General features: G+C 41.3%; 1 protein-coding gene across 1 annotated transcript in view; it reads right to left on the bottom strand.

The window, feature by feature from the left end:
* Positions 1-27,561, bottom strand: part of SCN8A (sodium voltage-gated channel alpha subunit 8) — a 180,833-nt gene that overhangs the window by 70,047 nt on the left and 83,225 nt on the right. The window contains exons 3-11 of the mRNA XM_044229304.1: positions 25,805-25,923; positions 23,469-23,558; positions 22,710-22,838; positions 20,851-20,942; positions 10,718-10,939; positions 9,576-9,639; positions 6,465-6,606; positions 4,742-4,948; positions 3,606-3,899 (exon numbers count right to left, since the gene is read on the bottom strand). Of these exons, the coding sequence (XP_044085239.1) occupies positions 3,606-3,899; positions 4,742-4,948; positions 6,465-6,606; positions 9,576-9,639; positions 10,718-10,939; positions 20,851-20,942; positions 22,710-22,838; positions 23,469-23,558; positions 25,805-25,923 (1,359 nt within the window). The remainder of the gene's footprint in view (positions 1-3,605; positions 3,900-4,741; positions 4,949-6,464; positions 6,607-9,575; positions 9,640-10,717; positions 10,940-20,850; positions 20,943-22,709; positions 22,839-23,468; positions 23,559-25,804; positions 25,924-27,561) is intronic.

The raw sequence follows: 27,561 nt of genomic DNA, 5'->3' as shown, positions 1-27,561 counted from the left end.
CAGGTGCCCCAAGGTCCTCAATTTTTGAGGATAGCAAGGGGTCCTAAGATCAAAAAGCTTGAGAAATGCTGCAGTGGAAAAATTAAAATACTATGAAAAACTGAAAATACTTACTTTTCATGAACTGTCCTAAGCCCTAAAACCATAGTAATAATTTTATGGAGAACTGAATAGGAGATGGGGGAGGCAGATGACTTAAGGGGCTCTCTGAAGATATGGACATAAAGGAAATGAACATACACTTGAACAGGCCATGGGAAATGGAAGCCATGTTCACTGGTGAGCCAACAAGAGACAGTCATGTATGTGTGGAGGTGATTGGGGAGGGGTATACATGTGGAGGTGATTGGGGAGGGGTGTACGTGTGGAGGTGAGTGGGGAGGGGTGTATGTGTAGAGGTGAGTGGGGAGGGGTGTATGTGTAGAGGTGAGTGGGGAGGGGTGGCTACAAACTATAGTGTTCAGGAGTACAAGCTCTGCGGTCTAAAGGACCTCGTTCAAATCCGGACTCTAACATCTACTAGCCACACGACCTTAGATGAGTTAGTTAATCTCTCTGGGCCTCAGTTTCCTCATTCTTCCAGATAAAACCAGAGAAATGGCAGAAGAGTCCTGGGACAAAGAATATGACTTCCATGTGGGGTTTCTCAGCAAGTCTTGGCAGACAGCCATGGCCTCTAGGAATCTACAGTTTTTTTCAGATGGAGAAATGAGAGGAAGTGAACATTTTCATGCAAAGCAGGACATTTCAGAGGCCCAGTTTTATTTTTTGAGCTAGGGAGCAATCAGTGCAACTCTGTGCTAAAGCCTATAGATTAATCAGAGACCATTCAATAACCGCACTAAGGTATTCATTAACTAGCTCAGTGATGGCTCTCAAGACAAGGGTTGGATGACAACAAAGCTGAATCACACTTTTCCCCAAAAGAGGCTGAATTATGAGAAAGGTGAGGTGAAGGTGAGACGGAGAGCTGGTTCCAGGCCACAAAGAAGTCCCAGAAGGGGTGAAATCAGATTTATAAAACTCCCGCCTTCATTTGTCCACCAAATATCTAAATGCTAGCTAGCCATATGCAGGCCCTGCCTTGAGCACTTTGTCTAAGAGAGGAAGAATGCGAGTCCAAGCAGAGTAAAGAGCAACATATAAGGTATGTATAAAACATAATGGAAAGATAAAATGGTAATGTCCAACGAAGTGTGGAATGGGGGAGATTGGGAAGGTTTTCTGAGAGAAGGATGTGAAGAGTAAATATGGTGGTATGGTGTGAACATTGAGAGAGAGAGAAAAGTAGGGCAACTTAGAGAGAGGCTTTCTGGAGCAAAACTGAGGGTAGGAAACAAACCTTGTATATGAGAAGCATCTAGCAGTTCATTCTGGTGTAAGTGCAGGGTGCCTGACAGGGCGCAGTGACTGGGACTGAGGAGGCCAGGAGAGGCTGGTCCTTCATCAGTAGACGGAGTGAATATGATTAGGTAATTCCCTCTCCCATTCTTCGTGATAACTATTCTACACTGTCAATATTTTCTTTAAACCTCCTACTCAATCTCTCACTCCCTTCCTGTATTACTGTACACTAGATCCTGTCCAGTGTCATCTTCCTCAAATTCCTACCTCCTACCTACAAACTTATCCACACCCATCCTCCCCTATAATCCTGACATCTGGGGACGAGGGGCCCCTTTCCTGTTTAAAGACTACATCTATTTTCACATCTGCTAAGCCTGTGCTCCATTTCTTTTCTGTACTACTCCATTTTCTACCTCTACTTCCCCTTTCTGGGCTCCCCACCTAGATTATAAAAATAATTTCCCCCATATTCTTTAAAGAAGTCTGTATGAGAAGTCTACACTCACTGTCTTCACTTCCCATTCCACTTCCGTATGGTATCCATCCTTCTCCTGGACTGAAATGTGTCTTTAAAGTTCTCAAGGACTTATATTGCCAAATCGAGTACATATTTCCAATTCTGAGCTCATGATGCATTTCTGTTAAATTTCAATCCACCGATCACTCCCCTGCTTTTCCAACCTTTGTGCTCTCTGGGCTTCACTGAACTGGTTCTCAGCACTTCTAATGACCTCTAATGACCATTCATTTGTTTTCCTGCATGAGCTTCATCTCCAATGCCCATGGATATCCGTGGTTGTGCCCCTAGCCCACCATTCCTTTCTTTACCTCATACAACCTCTTTGAGTATCTCATCAAGTCTAACAGTCTAAAAGACCACTCTACTTGTGATTCGAGCTTGGGGTGTCCACACTGGAAGTTACTTTCTTCCAATCTGGAATGTCTTTCTTCTGTCCTCCTGCTCCCTCACCAACACACGCATATATTACCTAATTCCCATTTAGTTGTGTTAGATCTGTGCTCTCTAAAATACTCCAGCCTAGTGCAATTATGGAACAATATGGAACCATCGATGGTATTACAGAAATAAATTTCAGTGGCCACTCCACTACAGCGATGGTGTTTGAACCCCCATGAATCTCTAGGACCCGTCACAATCCCCAGTGCATGGCAGGCACTCCATGACTTCTTGGGGGTAAATAATGAGAGCTCTGTTTTACTAAGAAGCGCTCTGTCAACGGTATAAAAAACATGAAGGAGAAGGAGAAAGATCAGAGGAAACAAACATACAGTGGCTAACTGCAGTAGAATGAAAAATACAAAGGTCTCAACTAAGATAGGAATAATAGGATAGAAGGAAGGGGATGACACGAGAGATTCTGTTGTGATAAAGTGAACAGGACTAGCAGAGAATGAACTGGGAAGTGAGAGATACCAGGGAGAGGCACAACGAAGCATCTCTTGGAAATAAGAAGAGACACAGGGTATACTACCATAAAACTGGTAACTGTAATCTACTCTATACCTTACAAACTTTCTAGCATTTCCTTAAAATGGGGAATTAAATGGACTAAGAACTGGATTTCGGCGGTGTTCTTTGAAATCCAAAAATAGGTGTTATGTGGTGATATTTATAGTAACAGAATGCTCAGTAATTATCCATAAGCCCTCTCCTCTCTCTTCCTCTTGGTTTCCCCATTTATCAAAGTTGGCTACAACTGGAGGCTTTAATCCACCATAGGCTAATTTATCAGCATGACACCATATACCTAGAATAATTAATTACTAGAATTTGCCACACTCAAATAAGGTGACCTAACGAGTTTCAGGACTCTTTTTTTTAAACCTACAATTATATGCAGTCCTTTTTTTTTTTTTTTTTTTTTTTTTTTAATATGCAGTTCTTAAGCGGAGATGTTTGAAAGCTAAATTCTGCTGTTCTGAGCTTTAAGGAGAAAGGTGCTTCCTGAAGTTTTAGAATGGATGGCCCACTGGAGTGACATGGATCTTCTGGCTGAAATAAGTCTGCCAAAGGCGATCACGTGGTCCAAGGGCCAAACTGGGGGCGGGGGGAGCCTTGGAGCACCTCTATGGAGAGGTAGGCCTACCTCTATGGAGGCCTACCTCTATGGAGAGGTAGGCCAGGGGATGCAGGGAAGGGGCTCAAAAATGAAGAGCCAATGGTGAATATGAGAATCAAGTGAGATTAGGAAAAGCAGAATTTCTTAGGCTTATTTGATCCCGTGCAAAGAGTTTACCTGATTCATGATGGAAAATTTCCTCCCTATTCTGTTGTCTGGCAGCCGAAAGCCTTTCCTCCTCATACCATCTTCTGACTCTGACTTAAACACCTTCTCAGGATCCCCCTTTTCCTCTCCTTCAGAGAGTTCCTTCTGCTTCCTCTTCTTCCTCCTGTTACGCCTTTCTTTGGCACTCTTGGAACTGAGTTTCGATATTTCAGAGGAGCTGCGAGGAGAGCCTGCCCCTTCTTCACCTTCTTCCTCGATGGCATCTTCTGAGACAGTGCCTGCAGAGGTGGCCATAGCAGCGGCCTAGGGGAGGAGCCACAGTGACAGGCCAGTCAGAAGCAGTTCACTGGAGCCTCCCACCCCCACCCCAAGCCAAGCAACTAGTGCAGATCATTTCCTTTCCCACAGATGGGGTTAACAGAGGGAAGGAGGAAGGCAAAGCAGCCTGCAGAGGAGACTATGGCCAGGATCTGCCGTCTCCATTTTCTGGCTAATCTGTGTTGTGGCACATGGCCTTAGGCAATCAGAGCAGAAACCAGTGATGAGAACTCTGGGATTTATTCTCTTGAGTTTCTCACACAAGAATTTAGCTGCCTTCTTGGTACCACAAGATTTCTTCTGGGCAACTCTGAAGATGAATGCTGTGAAACTATATTATACATTACAGGCCCAACAGTATAAAAACACTTGTATATCTGGATAAGGAACAGACAGCAAAGTGTTAGGGTGGTGGGATCACTAGTCTGTTTTTCAAATCTTACGTTACCATTTTACATGTGTCTTCTTTTCAAGTACAACCAATACTTTCATGACTGCAGAGAATCTCTGAAGGAGATACTAATGATTTCCTCAACAAAAAGGCTGTGCTTACATGAGACACTATATACCCTGCTCTGGCCACTTGTCGTCCCCCAGCCACCAGAGCAGTGAACACTAGAGATCATATTAACAAACAATTGGGCCACTAAGACAAATGGAGTAACTGGACCAACCATCTGCAAGTTGTTACTTGGGTTATTTTAATCAGATTAATGACTTCTATTTGACCATGTGCCTAAAAAAGATCAACTAGAATGACAATCAGATGGAGCCTTAGTCACCGTGATCTGGCAGGAAGTTACTGTAGCAAAGAACTGATCCCCAACCTGTGCCTCTTCCTGTTGCTTCTTAAGTTGCTCCAACATTGCTTTGAATTCAGCCTCTTTCTGCTCTGCCTCCTCCAGTGTTGCCTGATTCTGCTCTTCATAAGCCATGGCCACCACAGCCAAGATCAAGTTCACGAGATAGAAAGAACCCACAAAAATGACCAAGACGAAGAATATCATATATGTTTTCCCAGCTGCTCGTAAGGTCTGTAAAGACAGAAACAATTTTCTGAGTCATGTGCATCCAGTGAAGCAGGCTGAAAACCACTCGTGGGATAATATAATGATCCTCTGCAGGGGCACCATTGCGTTTTGAGAACAGTCCTTTACTGCGTGGTGCGCCTTCATGCTGCAGAGCACTTAGCGTCCCAACAGCCAAATGGCTTTGTCTGTCCTCAACTCAGAGTAAATGTCACTAGTACCTCCCATTCATTGTGACAGAAAATATTATCTTCATTTCCAAATACTCCCAATATACTCCTTTCATGGAAAAATACTTGATTCCTTTTTTTTAAAGGAAAAAATGCTCTGAGCTAAGAATTATATTTGACTTTGTTAGTTGGTTCTAAAACAAGTATAAAGAATACAGGACTTCAGCTCATTTATCTACGGGTCCTCAAAGAGCTTTTATAGACAAATTCCATCTTAGGAATCATGTCCAAGTCACAAAAAGTCCCATCTTGAGTGACATCCTTCCTTATCCTTCTGTAATAGAGTGGATTTTTAAAGAGGCATAAAGAACAGTAGAGAAAAAGAAGATCCTAGGACTATCCCCTTCACTAGTAGTGAGCAAACAGACATCAAAGAACACTTGGGTTTTAGATTATGTATACATGACCCACTATTACTTAGTTTTCAGTGTTATTCTTTTTAATCAAAATATTTAATGGAACTTAGCATTGACCACAAATATTTCAAGAGAAAGACTGGAACCTAAGAAAACTCAAGGCTATCCAACAGAAAGCAAGGATTCCTTATGGGTTCTGAAAATTAGAAGCTTCCCTTCAAGAGGTCCTTCATGCCTAAGCGAGACATGTTTCTCATTCTCAAACTGGCATCACCAAAAGACAGAGTCAAATAGAAAACAATGAATTATCATGGAATTTCTAAGCTGGATGACCCTTGGCAATCACCTGGACTTACTTCTCCATCACCAACAGCAAATTTAAACGACTTGCTACAATCACCAAGATAGCCCAACAGAATGGTAGACCTTTCTTTTTTTTAATCTGTTACAACCTACCTGAACTAGTTCAGATGTGTTACATATCTCACAAATGTTGATGCGTTGAGATCCTTGTGGATAGAAAAATCTCATCTTTATTATGTCTAGTATAGTGCCTTGTACAGTATGTTTAATTGATATTCCTTAAAAAGATGCCCTCAGCCAAAAATCTGAGAAGAGAAATACTGCAGGTGGTCTGTTGGAACAATAGGAAGTAAACAGAGATAGCAAATTCCCAGACCAGGCAAAAGGCTGTCAAGGCTGTGAACCTCTATGGCCATATGTGACTGGTTACTCAAGAAACCGGGACAGGAGCTGGGAGAATTCACTTAATTTTGTAAACTGGCTGACACTGAGAAATAACATCCTGCCATCCTATATAATATCTTCACTGAAGGTCTCTTACACAGAATATCTCCAAACCCACAAACCCTCATGCGAATTCTGTCACCAAAGAAATAAAAAGCAGCACTCAAAAGAAGAGTTGTTACTACTTACCAACTGATACAAGTTTTCCCAGTAGTCCTGGGTCATAAGGCGAAATAATGCTAAGAAGGCCCAGCTGAAAGTGTCAAAGCTTGTGTAACCGTAGTTGGGGTTCCTTCCTGCTTTCATACACTGGTATCCCTCTGGGCATTGCCTGAGAAAAGAAAGGACGTTCAGGGCTTTTCAATATAATTCCACCCAATCATCAAATTTAAGTCATCTCCAGCACTGTGAAGAGAATAAGTAACCATCTAGAAAGTCAGAGAAGGAAGGAAGGAAGGAAATGGAAGGGAAGGAAGGAAAAGAAAAGAAAAAGGAAAGGAAAAGAAGAAGGAAGGAAGCAAAGGAAAGGAAAGGGAAGGAAGGAAGGAAGGAGAAGAAAAAAAAAAGAAAGAAAAAAGGATGTAGTCAGGTCAACTTTTTTATTTTTATTTTTTTAAAGATTTTATTTATTTGCCAGAGGGAGAGAGAGAGAGCACAAGCAGGGGGAGTGACAGGGAGAGTGAGAGCAGGCTCCCTACCAAGCAAGAAGCCGGATGCTGGACTTGATCCCATGACCCCGAGATCAAGACCTGAGCCAAAGGCAGACACTCAGCTGCATAAGCCACTGAGGCATTCCTAGTCAGGTCAATTAAAAAAAAAAAAAAAAAAAAAAAAAAAAGACGTTCTGAAAAGACCCTAGGATCAGAATCACTGGGCATGCCTCCTAAAAATGCTGATTCCTATGCCCTACTCAGACCTAGGAATAAAAGCTCTGGACATGGAAGTCACGAATCTGCATTTTAAAGAGGCATGCCAGGTGATGTTTATGCATGCCAAAATTTGAGAATCACTGTCCTACATTCACATCAATGTGCAATTCAACCAAATTCATCTTAGCTAAGACCTCAAATTACAGGAACTTCCGGCCAGCTAGAAGTTCCTCTTAATCATATCTGTTTTCTTAATCACCAACCTTAATGACAACCTAAGTCATACTGGGGATTTCAATGACTTTGGTTTTATCAGTTCTCCTGCTTTTAGACTCACCTGGTATTTATTTTAATGTAATTTCTAGTATTTACTTTGATAGAGAAATTAAACAGACTTCTAGTTGTCATACTCATCTTAAAACACTAATTCCTAGAGGGGGACCTGGGTGGCTCAGTGGGTTAAAGCCTCTGCCTTCGGCTCAGGTCATGATCTCAGGGTCCTGGGATCAAGCCCCACATCAGGCTCTCTGCTCAGCGGGGAGACTGCTTCCTCCTCTCTCTCTGCCTGCCTCTCTGCCTACTTGTGATCTCTGTCTGTCAAGTAAATTAAAAAAAAAAAAAAAACTTAAAAAAAAAACAAAAATGAGTGCTGTGAAGTGTGTAAACCTGGTGATTCACAGACCTGTACCTCTGGGGATAAAAATATATGTTTATAAACAATAAAAAATTAAAAAAAAAAAGAAAAAAAAACCCAAACAAACCACTAATTCCTAGAGGACCAATATACTCTGGATAAAGTGACACCCTTACATTTAATAATTTTCTGTTCACAAAGCACTTTCATGTATGTTATCTAATTGGATCATTACAATAACCCTTTGAGTTAGTGAGAACAAGATATATTAAATCCATTTTATAGATGAAGAAACTGAGGCTCACCTAAGTTGAAAGGCTTCCCAAAAGTCTCAGAGCTAAAGGTAGCAGAATCATTTATTATTATTATTTTTTTGAAAATAATTGTTGAAAATATTTATTTAGAAAACAACTTTAGTAGGAAAACAGCAAAAACAAAACAAATACCCCATTTCATATAAGCAATAGAATGCCACGCTGAGGTTAGTTCCACAATAAAAGCCACACTAATTTGTATGTGTGGCCAGGAATGGTCATGTAGAAAAAGGAAAAGAGAACTGGAATAGTGGTAGAAGACAACTCTTTGCTTACTGCCTGCAAATCTTATTTGGAGAGGATTCTCTGGAAAACCATGAGTTAGGATAGTTCTAGTCTACTAGTATGCCAGAGGCAGAACCAATATAACTGCAATATGTTGCTATAAACTTGTGTTCATAGCAGCATTATTCACAATAACTAAGATATGGAAGTAACGCGAATGTCTGTTGACAGATGAATAGATAAACAAATGTGGCATATACAGACAATGGAATGTCATTCTGCCTTAAAAGGAAGGAAATTCTGATATATGCTGTCACATGGTAAACCTTGAGGACATCAGGCAAAGTGGAAGAGGCCAGTCACAAAAAGACGATTCCTGCATGATCCACTTAGACGCACTTAGAGCAATCAAAATCAGAGACAGAAACTGGAATGGAGGTCACGAGGGGACTGCGAGGGGAAGGGAAAATGGGAAGTTAGTGTTTAATGGGTACAGTGCCAGTTTGGGAAGATGGAAAGTGCTGTGGATGGATGGTGCTGACGGTTCTACAACACTGAACAGGACACTTAAAAATGGTTGTAAGACTAAATCTTATGCTCTACATATTTTACCACAATTTCTTAAAAATGGGGAAAAAAAGAGACACCTGGGTGTCTCAGTTGTTTAAGCAGCTGCCTTCAGCTCAGGTCATGACCCCAGAGTCTGGGGATCTAGCCCCACTTCAGGTCCATGCTCAGCGGGGAGCCTGCTTCATCCCCCTCCCCCTGCTTGTGGGCACACACACTCTCTCTCTCTCAATCGAATAAATAAATAAATAAATAAAATCTTTTTTAAAAATGGAAAAATATATTATGTTGCTATTCTGTTCCCTTTCCATGCCATCAGGCCTGGTATGTTTTGGGTCATCCTTGCTACTAATCCATCATGAAGACAGTTTCCGTACTTTATATTTTATTAACATGTTATAATCAGAATGAGGGGAGTCTACAAGAGACAAGCAAGGTATCTGGTGTTATAGACTCTATCCTCAGCCTTTCACATTTTTTATTTTGGCTTGAAACTATAGGCACATTCACCTACTTGAGAAATGCCAAATTTGGATGGACAAATATGAAACAAGAAGAAAATCTGAGCCAACCAATATGTCAGACCCAGTTAGGATCTACTACACGAGCACAAAGAAAAGTGAAAATACTCCCCATTTTCATCTGACACATTATTTTAAAGGAGAAGAATATAATTAGGCGAGCTACTTACCCAGCATCAGAACTGTTCCCGCAGAGCAAAGGTTCCAGCATGCCAGGAACTGTGTAAAAATTTGCTAGAAAAGTTTGAAGAGCAAGAAATAAATAAGGCAGATTTAACTGAATGAGAGAATAAGGTTACACTGTTCCTAACTAGCCCCGGCAGAAACAGTCATTGATTTTAGCTCATATAAATCTTTCCTGACAGAGTAAGACCTGTTAAGAATTCTTTCCCATTAATTATTTTCTTATATATACTTACAAATGAAAAGTGCTCCCACACAGCTGTAATGCAATGTCTTTTCACAGACCCTTGACCTCCACTCGTATTTCAAATCTATATGCTAGTTTCTGGTACTTCAGTCTAAGGGGTCTGAAAGGGAGTTTTCTGAACACTTTACTCCTCTATACAACCTTAGCCTTCTATCCTTAAAACTTCTCTTTACCAAAGATAAGCTAAAACCCTCACTGATCACATTACTTTGTCCTGTATTAATTAGAAGGCACGTTTCCTTTTCCTATATGTGTTCCTGAAATTACCTTTGCAACACTTTCCTATGGCTACTTAACTGCCTTTAGTTCCTCCAGGGTGATGAACAGTGATATTGCTAACTCTTCCCCATTATTCTTTGGAAGTACTACCATACCAAACGTTCCTTACTGCAGACTCAAGTGCCGTGGTTCCTGAAATGAAATTATTAAAACTCCTTCAATATAAGGGGCTCAAATGGTTACTTAGAGATTACCCGACGTCCCACACCAGACTGACTGCTAAGGTCTTACTAATATGAAGAGAGATTATGAGGCATATCCTGAACCATTTGAGGTAACCCAACTATAAGGTATTTTTATCAAACTCCTAAGCAAAAGGTATTTTTATCAAACTCCTAAGCCTGATTTTGAAAACAAAAGTTTAGGTGCCTGTGAAAAAAGTTACAAAGTTCCATGTTGTGTTTTAAAGGAAGAGAAAAAGCCCAGAGAGCGCTTCTGAACGCAATCCTACCCCAAGAACAGGGAATAACTTCCTCAGGCTGCTTCAGTAGCCCTGGATTCCTTTCTGGCCCCAACGACTTTTCAAAGCCCAGTGATGGCTTCAGACCATGTAAATTAGAGACAGACTTGTCTTTCGCCCCTTGCAGAGAAGGGGCCACCTACTTTTATTGTTGATATATTCTTCCCAATCAAAGCCTTTGGTGCCATTTTCCAGATAGCTCTCGTTGAAGTTTATGGGCCACACAACACACTTGTTTCGCAGATTGCCCATGAACAGCTGCAGTCCAATCAAAGCAAAAACACTCAGGCAGAACACTGTCAGAATCATCACATCTGACAGCTTCTTCACTGACTGGATTAGGGCACCCACAATGGTCTTCAGGCCTGAGGAGATAGAAGCCCCAGAATCAGAGTCACCTCAGAACCCTCCCCACCTCCCCCAGCCTCCCTCTTAGCTACTGGCTTCTACTCCTCCCCATAGCACCACCCTTGAACCATGGCCACTCTCTTATGCCATGGGAATAACAATGGGTCAGCAATATTATAATTTTTTTCCAGAAATATTAATTCTTAGTCAATAATTTCTAAGAAGAAAAAGAAATTCCTTTTCCAGTGTGTGGCTCTTTTCCTCTGGGAAGTACCCTCCTGAGCCTGACTGCTGCTTAGCTCCTCAAAGGAGACAAGCTCTTACTTGCCTCTGAGGGTTCAGACATGCTCTTCCCTTTGCCTGGAATGCTTCCTTCCATTCCCCTGTCCTACCTGTCTATCTCTTCCTCATTCTTCAGGCTCCTATATTATTCTTCAGCTGAATAATATAGGAATTCCCTCAGAAAGCCTTTTCTGACTTTCAATTCTTCTCCCTCCCCCATTATTATTAATAATTTAATAGCTGCTTATACTTCCCTCTACAGCATTTATCATGCTTATAATTAATAATTTATGTTTGTCTCATTCACAACTGTTATCTAGACTGTCTAACTCATGGCGGGTACTCAGTAAATATTCACTGAATAAACAAATGGGAAGATCAGGGTGAGGAAATTTCTTGGTTGGGCAGAGAACTACTGGAAAGCTTAAAAGCCAAGTTGTGAGAAAATACAGTAAATATTTTCCCAGGAGTTCTGGAAATACCAATGTGTTGAACAGGTTAATTATTATCAACCCAGTATTTACAGTTTGTCTTTCCATTTACAAATACACCTTCTCTGGACCACATGTATGTCCTGCTCTCTACTACTGGCCTTTTTTCTGTCCTAGATTGAAAGCAAAATAAAAAAACTATCTAACCTACTTGAATTTGAGACTTAAGTATAAGCCACCAGTTAAAATTTGAACCTGTGTGTAGCTTTCTTAATTGCAATGGCGGCATCAGTGATAGGAGACACAGGAAAACACAGTGGTGGGTTCATGATGTTTGGGTCAAAACAGATTCTGTGTGAAGCTCTCCTGGGCATGTCCGGACATCAGGCTGTCCACAGGAAAAGGGCAACAAAGCACTGAGCACTCCAGGGAGGTCCATGTACCAGGATAGATGGGAGGCAGACACACAGACCTCAAGAGTGATCTCAACCCTCAACTACCTCTGAAGGGAGGAATATTAGACTAAAATTCAAGAGAAATCCTAATCTCGGCTCTGAAGTGTGAAGTCGGCTGTATAATTACTACTCTTAACTAAGTTAGACTACTTACTAGTATGACCAAAACAATATACCTAATCTCTTGGAATCTTAGTTTTTTCGTCTTTAAAATGGGAATAATTATAGTTGAATAGCATAACCTGATTCTTTTCTCCTTGTAAGACTGTGCAGGGGCACCTGGGTGGCTCAGTCGGCTCAGGTCAGGATTGAGTCCCATGGCAGGCATCCCTACTCAGCAGGGAGTCTGCTTCTCCCTCTCCCTGTACCCCTCCCCACTGATCATGGTCTTTTTCTCTCTTTCTTAAAATAAAATTGTAAAGAAAAGGGGTGGGGGGAAAGACTGTTCAAAAAGAGCACCAGACAGGAAATCAGAAAGTAGGAATTCTGGTCCTGGCTCAGTCACCAGATATGATCCATGGCATAACAGAACAAATTCAAGATCCCACCTCATTTTCTTATATACAGAATGTGGACAAACACAGGAGTATGTGGCAGTGGGCAGTAGAGGAAATGATGAAGAATCTTCTTTAAAAGTCTTTCAAAACAGGGCAGAGATATTTATTTCTTCAAGATTAAGCAGCTGAAATTTCAATCTTATTCCGAAGGCCTGAGAGCTGTATCACAGTCACACAGATAAGTAAGAAGATACTGGTGGGGGTGCCTGGGTGGCTCAAAGTGGGTTAAGCCGCTGCCTTCAGCTCAGGTCATGATATCAGGGTCCTAGGATTGAGTCCCGCATCGGGCTCTCTGCTCAGCAGGGAGCCTGTTTCCCTCTCTGCCTGCCTCTCTGCCTACTTGTGAACTCTCTCTCTGTCAAATAAATAAATAAAATCTTAAAAAAGAAAAAGAAGAAGATACTGGTGGAATGAAACAGAAAGCAACTAAAAAGAAGTACATGTTGTTCCAGTATTATGGGCCTTATTTTTATAAGTTGCTGAGGAATAGAAAAGTCCTTCATTGTATTTGGTTTGGTTGAGGTGGGTCTATACTAGGTCAATAATTCAGTTCTAGGTTCCTAAAATTACACAGCTCTGTTTTCAAAGCCAAAGCATGATTAAAAAAAAAAAAAAAAAAAAGTTGAATAGGTCACTAAAGAATGGTTGTAGTTTCTTTTCCTGGATTTCTTTAAGGAGAGCTTATATCTCCCCTGAAGGGTTCAATCACTGATCTGAACACTTGATGATTGTTCAAGGCCATTTCCATTTCCATTTTAAATGAATGGAAAAAGGAGCTGTAAGCTGTCGTTTGTATTAGCAACAAGAGTGTAATACTACAAAACAGTCAAACCAATGCATTTGTGACATCAATCAATCAAATTAAAAAAAAAACATACAATTTTAGCATGAGTCTCATCTGATTTTCCTGCACTGGGAACTCTCTAAACAGTTCAAAGACCATGTATGTAACAGGAAATTCCAGGCCATGAGGCTCAAATTATCCCCTTTTACAAAACTGGGACCCTAGCAGCCTTACTTGCAGGAAGTGACCATCTGTTAGTAGGTTCCAGATGTCAGGGTGGACATCTGACCTAAATCCTCATCCTTTTCCTCCGGGAACTTAGAACAGGACAAAAGATAGTCCAGTAGTCTTCACAAGTGGAAGGAACGATAACATGTAAATTTGGGAAATAAGTGGTAGCCCTATTCTATCATTATATTAGGATGTCTGAGAAGTAAAGTCAGTTAGTAAGCTAAGAGATAGAAAAAGGAAATCGATACATGGAGACAGAAAACATGAAGAAAAAATACTTCCTGGTATCTGGAGCTTTCTGGTTCTGCATTCTGGTTTCCCTGGCTTCCAGAAGCCTAAAAACATTCCAGCCCTTCATGTATCCTTTCACTTGCCACCAAAGATGATCAACTAATGCACCAACCATACATGGCACTCATCATTTTTCTGGGGATAAACCTTAATGCTCTCAATCAGCGGGTTTAAAATCTTTTCTCCATAAACCAGAAGATATTGCTGAAGAAATCTGTAAACATGAGTCAAGAAGGCTAAAAAAACAAAAACAATAACCCAAACAAAAAAAAACCCAAAACACTTGAAGTGTTTTCTTCTGAAGTCTGAAGTTTAGATCAACGTGTTGGTGAGAGCTTTTCAACTCTAAGAAGTTTAAGGTAAAAACTCAAGTTGGAAATGGTATTCAGCTGCTTTTACTTCACAGGGGCTCAGAGAAACATATCTTAACTAAGCAAGAATAACCACTAAATAACACTAACTATGGCCATCTAGAAATTTACTCTCCAAGACTTTCATCCAGGTCCCACAGGAAGAAAGGTGGTGTGGCATAATGTTAGCATGCCGAGGTAGACACACAATTACACAGCAATGTTAAATGTAAATGGTCACTGGGTCATCTGGCCTTCACCAAGACTCTTCTTCCTTCCATTAGGGTTGATGATTGTCAAGGACCATATTTGCAGACATCAACACCAGGTTATGGAGATGGGGCTATCAGTGCATTTCTTTCTCCCCCTCCCCACAGTTTTATTGAGAAATAATTGACATACGTCACTGTAGACGTTTATGGCATACATCATAATTGTTTGACTTACATATACTGTGAAATGATTATCACCATAGGGTTAGCTAACATCCACCTTCTCAAATAGATACAATAAAAAGAGGACAAAAAGAAAAAAAATATTTCCTTATGATAAGAACTCTTAGGAATTACTCTGTTAACAACTTTCCCATGTATCATGCAGTGATGTTAGCTATCGTTATCATGTTGTCCACTATATCCCCAGCACTTTCTTATACCTGGAAGTCTGGTAACTTTAGACCAACTTCCTCCAACTCCTCCCCCCCATACTCTGCCTCGGGGATCCACAAGTCCGATCTCTTTTCTATGAGTTTGTTTGTTTTTAGATTCCATATTTCAGTGAGATCATATAGTACTTATTTGTCTTTCTCTGTCCAACTCATTTTACTGAGCACAGTGCCTTCAAGGTCCATCCATATTGTCAAAAATGGTAGGATTTCCTCATTTTTTTCGTACCTGAACAATATTCCATTGTGTATCTCTCTCACAATTTTGTCTGTTCATCCATCAATGGACACCTAGATTGCTTCCATGTCTTGGCTATTGTAAATAATGCTGTTATGAAGGTATCTTTTCTGAGTTAGTGTTTTCGTTTCCTTTGGATATATTCCCAGAAGTAGAATTGCTGGATCATATGGTAGTTCTATTTTTAATTTCTGAGGTTCCTTCATACTGCTTCCCATAGTGGCTGCACCAATTTACTAAACCTGACAGCATGCAAGGGCTCCATTTTCTCCGCATCCAGGCCAGCGTTTGCTGTCGCGTCTCTTTGATGATGGCCATTCTAACTTATGTGAGCTGATATCTCATTATGGTTTTAATTTGTATTTCTCTAATGACTAGTAATGTTGACCATCTTTTCATGTACCTGATGGTCTTTCATATAATGCCTTTCTTTTTTTTTTTTTTAAGATTTTATTTATTTATTTGACAGAGATCACAAGTAGGCAGAGAGGCAGACAGAGAGAGAGAGAGGGAAGCAGGCTCCCCGCTGAGCAGAGAGCCCGATGCGGGACTCGATCCCAGGACCCTGAGATCATGACCTGAGCCGAAGGCAGCGGCTTAATCCACTGAGCCACTCAGGCGCCCATATAATGCCTTTCTTGAGCTCAGCCTCTACAGTCTTGCCAGCAGTGACTGACACGCACTAGTAAATGCAGCCAGGCAAAAGTGCTCCCTGTTAGCACCAACACAGGTCAATAAAGTGAGAAGCTGCTGGTGGAATTCCTGACCTGATGTGTACAAGAATGGAAAATGCCACTGTTCTGGCTGTGAGGAGAAGTTGCCTTGCTTCTTCTACTGGCTCACACCACCACACACCAGAATAAGCAAGATACTGACTGGAAGCTGATTATCCCAAACAGAGCAGAATGCTCCTTCAAACAACTCCTACACAACAGAGTGTGCAACAGAAGCCACATGGGGGCAAATTGGACAGCAAGAACTCTTGGAAAAGGCTAACATTAACTAGCATTGGGATGAGTCTGAGCAGAAGCAGTTAATACATTTACTACAGATCAAGAAAAGATAGCTGGACCCAACGTACAGAAATGTCAGCTACCAGAGAGGAAGTCGGGACACTTGAGGAATTTTGAGAAGCAGTGAAGCTGCTACATCCAAACGCATCTGAACCCCTGTCCCCTTTCACGACATCCAACCCCTTGGACAAAGAACAAAGCCTGCTTATGTGCCAAGTCTGGAGAAATCAGCCATGCATCCCGGGATCACAATCTTCCACAGCGGTGATGCCAGATCATAAATAAAGTAAATTTATATTTCCTAGCTTGTGGCTCAGGTTGAGAAATCTGTCTGGTTTGAAGCCACATGAGCTAATTCTACAAAATTAACATTGGAACGGGTCTCAAGAGCAGTAACAAGCGGTTCTCACCCCAGGGGGAAAAAGTTCCCCAATTTCCAAAGTCTGGCTTCGTCCAGACAAGCCCTAGGGTAAAGTTGTGCCAGGTCAATTTTCCTGCTGCAGGTTCAAGCCTCACAATGATATTCTTGAGGGTTCTTTAGATCAAGAATAATTTGGGAGAGATCTGGAGGCAGTAGATTTATTCCCAAGACCAAATTTGCATCACAAAGTCTGAACAAAACTTAAACTAGCTCCCAAAGGTGGGTCAGTGGGAGCCTGTGAGACTCCAGTGTTTTACCATTTAGGACCATTGTGTTCAACTTCAGTTATCTTCTCTGAGAAGCAATGGGAAAAGGAGAAATACAAGAAGCACTGGATTAATAACTAGAATATTATAAAGGAAACAAGGAGTCTAAATATTGTATGAAAACACCTTTTTATCCCCCTTCACTGTGCAGCAGAAATTGTCATCTTCATAAGGCATGTGTCTAAAGAAAATGCTTCCTTTGTGAATACCAGGGTGGGAAGAAGAAGGACCCAACCTTTTTCCTGCTTCTTACCTGATACCACAGGTAAGGAGAGAAAGTAACAGAAATGAAAGCACAGAAATTAAAAAAAAAAAATCAAAGAGAAAAATAATAAAAAATTGTAACTCTAAAGAAAGCAAAATGATACTAAACTAGTGTTGGCAAATAGAAATGCAGTGCTTTTGGGGAGTCACTGAAACGATGATAGAAATGAGAAGCAACTGGCAAGTAAGGCTGTTCCAACTGGTTTTATTTACACCACTAAATGCTACTCAATAGGAAAAACTCAAGATTCCTGCTTTGAGATTTCCACGCTTTCTCTGGGTATGTCAGTCCTGTGGCACATGATTAAAACACGTAGAAGATCAAACTTCTGACAAAGTCACTCAGAAGCTCATTTTTATGCCCAGGCCCCGAATGAATATAAAGCAAAAACAAAGTTTTTGTTTATTTGCTTGTTTGAAGATTTTATTTATTTATTTGAGAGAGAGAGAGAGAAAGAGAGAGAGACGGCGGTGGGGGGAGATGAACACAGAGTGTTCATCCGTGCTGAACACAGAGCCTGATGCAGGGCTCGATTCCCACTGCCCAGAGACCATGACCTGAGCTGAAACCAAGAGTTGGACCATGAACCGACTGAGCCACCTAGGCGCCCTGAAAACAAAGTTTTAAGACATGAATTTCTACACAGAATACTTCAATGTCGAGTTGAATCCAGCAAATTCTGGACCAAAGAAAATGTAGAAAGGGTCCTTTCCCGTAACTACAGTTTGCATGCACAGTTCTTCAAGCCAAGGCCTCGGAAGCAAAAAGGACACCATGTGTGATATGTATCTAGGTCTCCACTCAGCAAATAAAAAGGGTCAGAATGTGGGTTTGGTCTTTTCTCAGGCACTAGAAAGCCCTAAATCAAAGCAGCCCTTATCCAAAAGGCTGGAGCTAACCAGTGCACTGCATTACCCCACCTTCTAGGAGTCCTGACCTCACTGACACATTTAGACTATCTACCAAAAGTTCTAAGAGGGACGGCAGGTGAGTGGGTGAGCTATCCAGGAAGGCAGTACTCTCGTGAAGGGAGCTGAAGGCTTTGTGGGATCTTGCAGACCTCATGTCAGTTAAGTCGTTGCCCTTGCTTCTGTTCCTGGCAGCTTTCGCAAAAGCCTACAATCAAACTGGGGACAGGAAAAGGTAAAGAGAGCCCCAGTCCCACTGAACTGACCCCTGAGAAAACTTGGCGTGCAAAGCAATGGCTTTCACTAAGAGGGGACTAAGGCCTGGCTCTACAGTAGAGTCAGAATGACTGAGATTTCCAGTCAAGGGATGGCACCAGGTCTAGTGACTCATGCAATGGTGCTCCCATCTTGAAAGGAGTGCTGGTTAACAGGCAGGTAGGAACAGGGCCACAGTCTTCTATAAATAGAATGGGGAGGGAAAGGACTTGGCATGAAAAGTCACACTTTAATTCAAATACCAATTACACCACTCACAGACAGATCTATCACTGGCTTTATTAGCCATTAGAGTTATTTTGCATCCCAGCTAACTTCACAAAGCCAGCTCGAGTGGGGGTGCTTCTAGAAACAGGAATCTGGAATCTATTTCAAATTGTGAAGTGGAGGTCTAAGGCTTGATACAAACCTTTTCTTTGGGTTTAACTTTCTTCTTTATAATAATAATTGCTACACAAAAATCAATGATAGAGCACCACTCTGTGTTTACAAATAGATTTTGCTGATAGACAGACAGACAGGTTAATAATAAGGATAAGTAGTCTGATCCCGGTCAAGAGTTACCTTGCAGAAGTGCTGTGGTCAGAAGCTATCCGTACAGCAGAGACAGAAGCTAAAAGCTAGACCAGAGATAGCATCTGCTGCCCTAGTTAGTGAACAGAACGCAGCTTTCCAATTTAATTCTGGAAGAGAAGTTTTCAGATCACAAGAACATAAAGAGACAGATGCCTTGCAGAGTACATTGGGGGAAGTGAGCAGAAAACATGGGATCATATTTAAAAGAGGCCAGAGAAGAAAGAGAGCCGAGGGAAAATGAAAATACAGATTTGGTGCTCCAGATGCCTGAAGAAATAAGACAAGGCCTGTCTAAGGGTTAAACCACCATCAGTGAGCTGCGTGACGCTGCCTGGAGAATGAGTTTCATTTTTTTGTCAAACGGATTTAAAATGGCTAGGAACTGAACCTTGGTAAGTCAGGGTTGTAGTTTTTTTGCCAAGAATGTACTCCAACTGATGCCCAGCCTCTATCTGACAGGGAGAAAGCTCCCACTGCTAACTAGAAAAGAACTCATTTTTAGTAGGGCCTGAATTTACTGGCCCACTTGATGCCTAGATTTGTAAATGGAGAAACTGAGGTTTACCTTTCTTGAGGTTCTCAGAAAGCCACATTCCAAGCCAGTTCTCTCCAGGACTCTATCTTTAGGCTTCCCTCTCTCTGTGTCTGATACTTAGATAAAGTTGAAAAGGGGGAAAGAGGAATATTTCTGAGTCGGCTGCCAGAAAAGCCATGTGACGCCAGGAACAGGATGCCTCTGCTCTTCATGTCCCTGTTTCTACAAGAGTGCAGTGGGAGGCTTGGTCCCTTGGGTTGTCTTCCCTGAAAGCCCCTGAATGGAACCAGAGACCAGCCACAACAGCACACTCTTGATTTCTGCCATGTTACTGCCCGTGTATCTCAGGCTAGCAAGACTAGCTCAAATATCTTCCCTTCCAGATTTCAAGACCAGCCTTTGGAAAAAATAGTTAAGTACTACCTTGTAGTAAGGATTTAAATTAAATTAAGGATCTTAATGTGGGGTCCATAGGTGGGGTTCAGTGGAGTCTGGGAACTTTCCCCTGCTTCTCGAAAGGACTAAAAACTTTCAAAAGGTGAAGAAGCACTTGGCTAGTTCAACCAGGACCAAAAAGAAAAAGGCAAAAATTATGAAACCACTGTCAGTTAACTACTTCATAGCCACCCACTGATTGATTCCTTTTCCTTCTCAAGTTTCTGTCCTTGCTGTTTGCCCATACATTCAGACGTATGTATGTTATCTTACCTTTCACTGTTTTTAACAGCATCTGCACAAGCTTTCATTGGGATTTGTGTTTGAGAATGGCCTCTGAATACATACATAGTAGATGTCTACTGGTTCTTACTCCAGTGAAACAGACAGCAATAGGATGTGATAGTGATTACTAAAGTTGTTCACTAACTCCAAGGCTCTTCAATTTGGCTCTAAAACTGGGCTAGTTAACAGGGTAGGTGTCTTCTGTGGTTAAATAAGTCCATTAACACAGTTACAATAAAAGTATATAGTTCATTGAATAACATCCCATCAGCAAACCATGCGACAGGAAGCCTAGAAACCACAAGCAATGGGATGATGGTGAATGTTAAATATACTGTAATTCCATGAGGCCAGGAAGCAAATGATCAATGTTTAAAGAGACAGCTAGCTCTGTGACAATTTTTTCAGATACTGGAGGATCCAAGTGATTTTTCAGCACGTGCTTTCTCAAAGCATGGATGGAATGGGGGCTGCATGCCTGGCCAGCGCTGCCATCGCAAGGGCCTGAGGACCAAAGGGCCATTCCAGAGAACGTCTCCCAGGAAGAACATGCGGAATGCAAGGCCATATCAAGTGTGCTGACACCAGTTTAGAATGTGGTGGACACAATGAATGGAGGGCAAAGAGGCGATGAGGCAGTCCATTGTGTGTGTAAATTTTCTCACCTGGAATTACAGAGATAGTTTTCAAAGCTCGGAGAACCCTGAATGTTCTCAGCGCTGAGACATTGCCCAGGTCCACAAACTCTGTCACATATCTGTAGTAAGGGAGGTCACACACAGACACAAATGACAAACACAGACACGAACACAAACACCGAAGGAAAAAAAAACAAAACCACAACAAAACAAAAAGTACAATACGTCACGTCAGGGCCCTAACCCAACACCTAACACCAACCCCGGGCCATCTTACCTGGGATTACCGAAATAGTTTTCAAAGCCCTCAGTACCCTGAAAGTGCGTAGAGCTGAAACATTGCCTAGGTTTACAAACTCTGTTATATACCTGCAGAATCAAACCAAAGTTAACTTGTAATGGTACCACTGGGCGAGGGTTTGACAATGGGGGGGAAGAAAGGGTCTTATACACAAGCTATGATTTCATTCTTTTTGTTGTTGAAAAAGAAAATTTCCAAATATAAACACTTAAAGAACACATTTCTTTTTTCAGTTGGACAAGGAGAATCCAAAAGAATATTTGAAAGAACTGACACAACCAGGAGGTTCTGAGGGCTTACTCTCTTAATCAGCATCGTGCTGTGTGGATCCCAATCAGAATGACTATTCTCGGTCCATTCATTATTTTTAGCAAAAAGGCAGGCCAGGATGTATCAAAGGCTATGTCCCCAAGCTTTGTGAATAATTTCTTAGGAAAAAGGAGGCAAATTTCTGTAGCTGAAGCCCCAGAAAAACAAATTTACATCAAGTAGCTCCCTAGTTGACTATGGCAAAAGTGCCTTAATGTCTACATATATGACTTATCGAAGAGTTGCACGCATATCTTTGCAGTCATGCCCTCAGATGAAGTGCCTGTGACATACAAGAGCAGGGCTCAGGATCATGGGATCAAAGCAAATAGTGTGTTAAGTGCCCATTTTATCACCAGCTCTGTGCCCAGCAAGGATACTTAAATTTTAAATGAACACCAGTGTGCATTCATAATGTTGGAAAGCTGGAAATTGCCTTAATATAACAGAAAGTCAAAGTTTCAGTTTCAAATATTCAATGCATAGCATTCACTCATTCACCTTTTATAGCTGAAACCCATCTTTCTGACGCTCAGACCTGTATATATACAGACACACTCACTCTCTTACACATCTGCGTGCACACACACAATCTATGCAACGCCCTTACTCCCCACCATACCACAGAGTGCTTCCACACCTGAAAATACAAATAGTTAAATCTTCTCTAACTCTTCAACCATCAGTTACATTTCCCAAAGAGATACAGGTATACAAACATGCAGCTAGCACACTAATGTGGGGTCATACTGCCCTCTCAGAATAATTTGAACTTCTGGTCAGTACTTACTTCCTTAGGAAGGGACCAGTTTGGATACCTTGGCTCATGTTTTTAACTTTAAAATGTGCTCTCAAGTCTGCAACATCTGGACCAGCCTCATGAAATTACATGCGATATAACCTATCCAAGAAACTGATTTTCAGGTTAAGGTTAACACCTAAAAAATTTCAAATCTTCACCAAGGCCCCATGGTGATAAGCAGGCAAACCTTGATTAGTGTTATAAGGGGGAAGAAAATATGAGAGCATGTCAATGGAAAATCACTTGCTACTTTCTTTCCTTGCTGTAAAACCTTGGCTTTCCTTCTCCCATGGAAACATGCTGTCATCGTCCTCACAAGCAAAAATCACAGGCATAAAGCCTGCTTGGCCTTAAATGGTTATCCATTAGTTCCTCTTATAACTGGCCATAAACACACTTACACACACAACCAGGAATACAGCCACACATACACAATCACACCCAGAACAGCAGTAAAGTAAGCAGACAACTTACGCCATCATGATGACACTGAAATCCAACCAGTTCCACGGATCCCGTAAAAAGGTAAAGCCATCTATGCAGAAACCTCTCGCAATGATTTTCACTAGTGATTCAAATGTATAAATCCCTGTGAATGTGTACCTGTCAAAGAAATGGAGAGTTTGAGGTAATTTCCAAACAGACAGAAACTTTAAATGAATCCTTGAAGGTAATGGTGCCTGAAATGTGGCTTCAACTTGTAGAGACAAAACGGAACGGGCACAGCCAATGCAGCAGAAAGGAAGGCAGGAAGAGAAAGGGATGCTTTGAAGGAAACTTACGAAACACAAAACCAAGAACTCTGGAATGCTGTACTGGGTGTCATCTAGTAGGATCATTTTGAACCAGGTGAGGAGGCCCCAGAGCTATTTTTAACTTTAGACAAGTTAAAAAAAAAAAAAAAGGAAACCTCATGTTGGAGAAGAAGGCAGTGTCATGAGGGACTAACTGAGGGCACAAGATGGCGCTGGGGCAGCAAGTCAAAGGCATTGGCCAGCACAGGTAAGGGTGGAGGTGAAGGGCAGTAACTTCCAGAATGCACTTTCTCTTTCTAGAGTTGACTTCTAAGGATATTTCCTAAATTCCACATGGATCCTCACCCTTCTCTGTGAAGTAAAGAGTGGGGAAAAAAAACAATTTTTTTCCTTGATGGATAAACGGTGCAAAGCAAGATTTGGTGTGTAAAAATCTTTAAAACAAGCAAGCAGACAAATAAATAAATGAGCTACTTACTCCACATTCTTCGACCATTCAGGAGGGTTACTAAAAGTCATGAATACACAGTTGGTCAAAATAGTGCACATAATGATCATGCTAAATACTGTAGAAAAGAGTCAAGGGAGAATATACAAAATCTGGCCTATTTTCTTCCTCAGAAAGCAAACACATTTCACATTGGGTATCATGAGAATTAAGTCAGTAACCTGAAAGGAGACAAAGCACAGAGGACAAGGAAACGGCGAGGTGATAATGAAAGCCACCATGAATACAGAATGCCGCCATATGTATCCACACCTGACCAGAGAACTGTGGGTGGACACAGCAGGAGAGCCACTCTCTTTCTTTCAAAAGGGCTGTCACTGCTCTACTCCTTTTGGATAAATCATGTCCCCCCCACCCCTTCCCTCTTCAGCCTCAGCTATGGAACAAGATTCTAAATCCCAGTGTACAAAGTAACCAGAAATCTACCGGTCTACCAGATGCCCAAATCATCAGGTGAAAAAAACACATTAAATTGAATCTATATTATTCAGTACTCATTTACTGTTAAGTTAATTATCTTGTCTTGCATAACTAGTTATTTGGAAACCTACATGCAATTAATGGTTAACTTTTTTTTTTTTTAATTGAAGTATAGTTGGCACACACTGTTATGTTGGTTTCAGGGGTAGAACACAACGGTTCACTTTTGCTCCTAGGTCCCCAAAGGGCTGAACTGTCCTTAGAGGGCAAGGCAACAGCCGCTATGTGTGGCATTTGAACAGTGTGGGAAACCAGTCACGACCCGTTGGGTGAGGATTTCAAGGACATATGCACATTCATACAAAGAATTAGATAATGGGGAAGATGCGTCTGATCATGCTGAAAGTGCTCAGGAATGTTTATGGAGAGCAAAACATTTTGTTGCTTTTTCCATTCCATCCAAGATTTTTCTCAACCCTTTCTGTTTCTGTCTACTGAGAAAAAAATAAACTCCTTTAGGTCAGCATGTGAGTTACTCAAACTCAAAAAACTGTCACTTTAACAAGCACAGAATCCATATCCCATTTGTTGCTCCACTCTCTCTCTTGCTAACAGCTTTCACCATCCTCACTCTACTAATGGAGTTTTTAAAAGAAAAAATACTTCTTACAGCTGGATTTTTTTCTTCATTACAGCTCAACTTTTCTTCCAGGAATAACACAATCCAGTTAGAAGAGAAAAAGATGCTGCCTTCTGATCCAACAAAAGGGGAATAAGTCCACTGTGAATTATTTACTCCTTGTAAACCTTTAAGTTTCAGAACTATGTTTCTTGTAAACCACAGATTTCAGAATTGGGCTGCTAAATTCTTAGAGTCAATAAAATGCGCCAACAGCTTAGCCAACCAATTTACTAAGTTCCAATCGCCACTTTCCTCATCCCAATTGGAGAATACAATATCCTTCAAAGCATGGGACTAAGTACTGACAAACTAAACTCCAACCATTAAATATAAAGTCACTATGCTAAACTCCTCACATAATTTTTCATCTGTCATACACTCTTCTACATTAATAAGATATAAAAGTCAGGCCACATGAGAAAATGAGCATTTTCTGCTGAAGGGGGGGAAAATGCGAGTAGAGGCTCATATTAGGCTTGCAATCTAGATCTAAACCTCTATATGAAGGGGCCATTTAATGTGAGAAACTGTCTCTGGCACTTTCCATACTCACTGCTCAAGAAATCAGAAATATTCAAGGCAGATTTCTAAAGCATTCATTGAACTCTTTATACTCAAGAAGTGGCCTTCCAAAAAATTCTAGCATTGAACTTGTGTTAAAGAACTGAATCGGGGCACCTGGGTGGCTCGGTGGGTTAAAACCTCTGCCTTCGGCTCAGGTCATGATCCCAGGGTCCTGGGATGGAGCCCCACATTGAGCTCTCTGCTCTGCAGGGAGCCTGCTTCCTTCTCTCTCTCTCTCTGCCTGCCTCTCTGCCTACTTGTGATCTCTGTCAAATAAATAAATAAAATCTTTAAAAAAAAAAAAAAGAACAGAATCGTTTGCCTCAGGATGAAATGACTGAACTCTGAGCACTTTAAAGAGTAAGACTTCAGTTACAGGTTAGTGTCTTGATTTGCCTCTTCTCGTGATATCAACAAAATTCCAGACTCCCGTGATATCATTCTAGGAAAAGAGAGCTGCTAAAGCTTAGTCCAGGATCTGGCAGAAGGTCACGCAAACTGCTGGCTCCAACACTACTGTCAACGACACTACTGATAAGATACTTAATATACAATTCAATTGTCAAAGCTCAGAAACATATTCTATATACCAGCGACCATGCAAATGCTGCACTTAGCCCACATTTGTAGAAAAGGATATGAATGTATCAAAATTTTAATAGCTATTCTTCTTATCAGGTTAAAAGGACTTAAAATGTACAAGGCAGGCGTGGCACTAAATCTGAAGAGAGTTTTCCCTCTGTTTAATACTACAAAGGTCTGTGGAGAAAGAAAAAGAGAAATTATTAAAGCATGGGAATTAGTCACCACACACAATAACATTTTTCTAGGCAAGAAATAAATAAACTTAAATGTATTTATAATTTTGATTTCCCAAGCTGGTTTCTAAGGCAAGAAACCTTAAGACACTGTGTCTTTCTTTCCCTCCCATCCCTCCCCTGACCTGCCCCCAGATTATAGACATAACACATAATGTGTACTATCTCAGCAATTTTATGTACTTGTATAACTTTCTTTCTTTCTTTCAGAAACATATTTGAATTATACCTAAGCTGTACTCTGCCAGTTCTGGACAAGATATTGAAGTTCATTAACTTGGGATTCATTCACCCAACAACTGTTTTCTACATCCCTACTGTGTTCCAGGCAATGTTCTAGGTGCTTGAAAAACAGCAGTGAACAAGGCTACCGTGGTGCAGGAAGCTTATATTTTAATGGGGAAGAAAGACAACAGATTAAAAAAAAAAAAAACATAACGAATAAGTAAATGATATACAATGTGGTAAGAGCTATGGAAAAAGGAGGAGGATGAGGGAAGGGGAGACAGAGAGTACTTGGGTCAGAGGACATGTGAATGGAGAGGTGACTCATTCTGAAGGAGGTTGTCCATGGAGCAAAGACTCGAAGTAAGTGAGAAGAGCTCTCCATTCCACTGGTGCTTACCTACGGAGTCTATTCTCTCTGGATCTCAAAAGCCTCCATGACCAAACAGCCTTGACGAAATCATTCAACTGTATTTCCCAACGTGAATCTTCCTGTCTTGCCATGTTATACTAAGTCATAACTGGCCTTTGCTCACATTGCTTATGTGAGCAAAGGCCAGTTATGACTACCCACAATGCCAATACCCACAATGTCTTTTCTTGTCTCATGAATTCAATTCAAAGTACTTCTGAGCATCGATTCTGTGCTAAACTCTGGGTTACAAAATTGGATAAAACTGTACTTTTAGGGAAGGCATATATGTGAACTAGTAATTATAATGCAGGGTAAATACAAAGTTCAGTACGAAAAAAATGCGTACTGTATGAGAGGCAGCAGGAGGGGGAGTTTTTTCTCCCCTTGGGTAAAGAATGGAAGGGAGGAGAGTGAGTTAGAAGATATTCATGAAGGAAGGGAACTGATATTTGGAAGGGATTTCAAAGATACAAAGGGAAGGGCTGGCAGGGAAAGGGAATAGAATAGAATGTAGAGAAGCCCAGTAGCACATAACTGTGGGCCATTCTCAGGGAACTGATAGGTAATTTGGTGTTGATGGAGGAGAAACAGAGAAGGGGTGCAGAAGACTATGAAGCTGGAGAGGCAGGGGCCTTAAGAGACTGAGCTACTAAGGAGACAAGGCCAGTGGCAAGTACACAGCACTGGCAACTCATTGTGTGGATGAAAGAGCAAATTGTCAAACGTTAGCCATTCTAAGTAGGTTTTAAAAAATAGGGCACCTGGGTGGCTCAGTGGGTTAAGCCTCTGCCTTTGGTTCAGGTCATGATCTCAGGGTCCTGGGATGGAGCCCCGTATTGGGCTCTCTGCTCAGTGGGGAGCCTGCTTCCCCCCATCCCTCTGCCTGCCTCTGCCTATTTGTGACCTATTTATTTGTCAAATAAATAAATAAATAAAATC

Source organism: Neovison vison, chromosome 12, assembly GCF_020171115.1.
Source record: "Neovison vison isolate M4711 chromosome 12, ASM_NN_V1, whole genome shotgun sequence".
Lineage (NCBI taxonomy): Eukaryota > Metazoa > Chordata > Mammalia > Carnivora > Mustelidae > Neogale > Neogale vison.
This window is presented reverse-complemented; position numbering and strand designations above follow the sequence as displayed.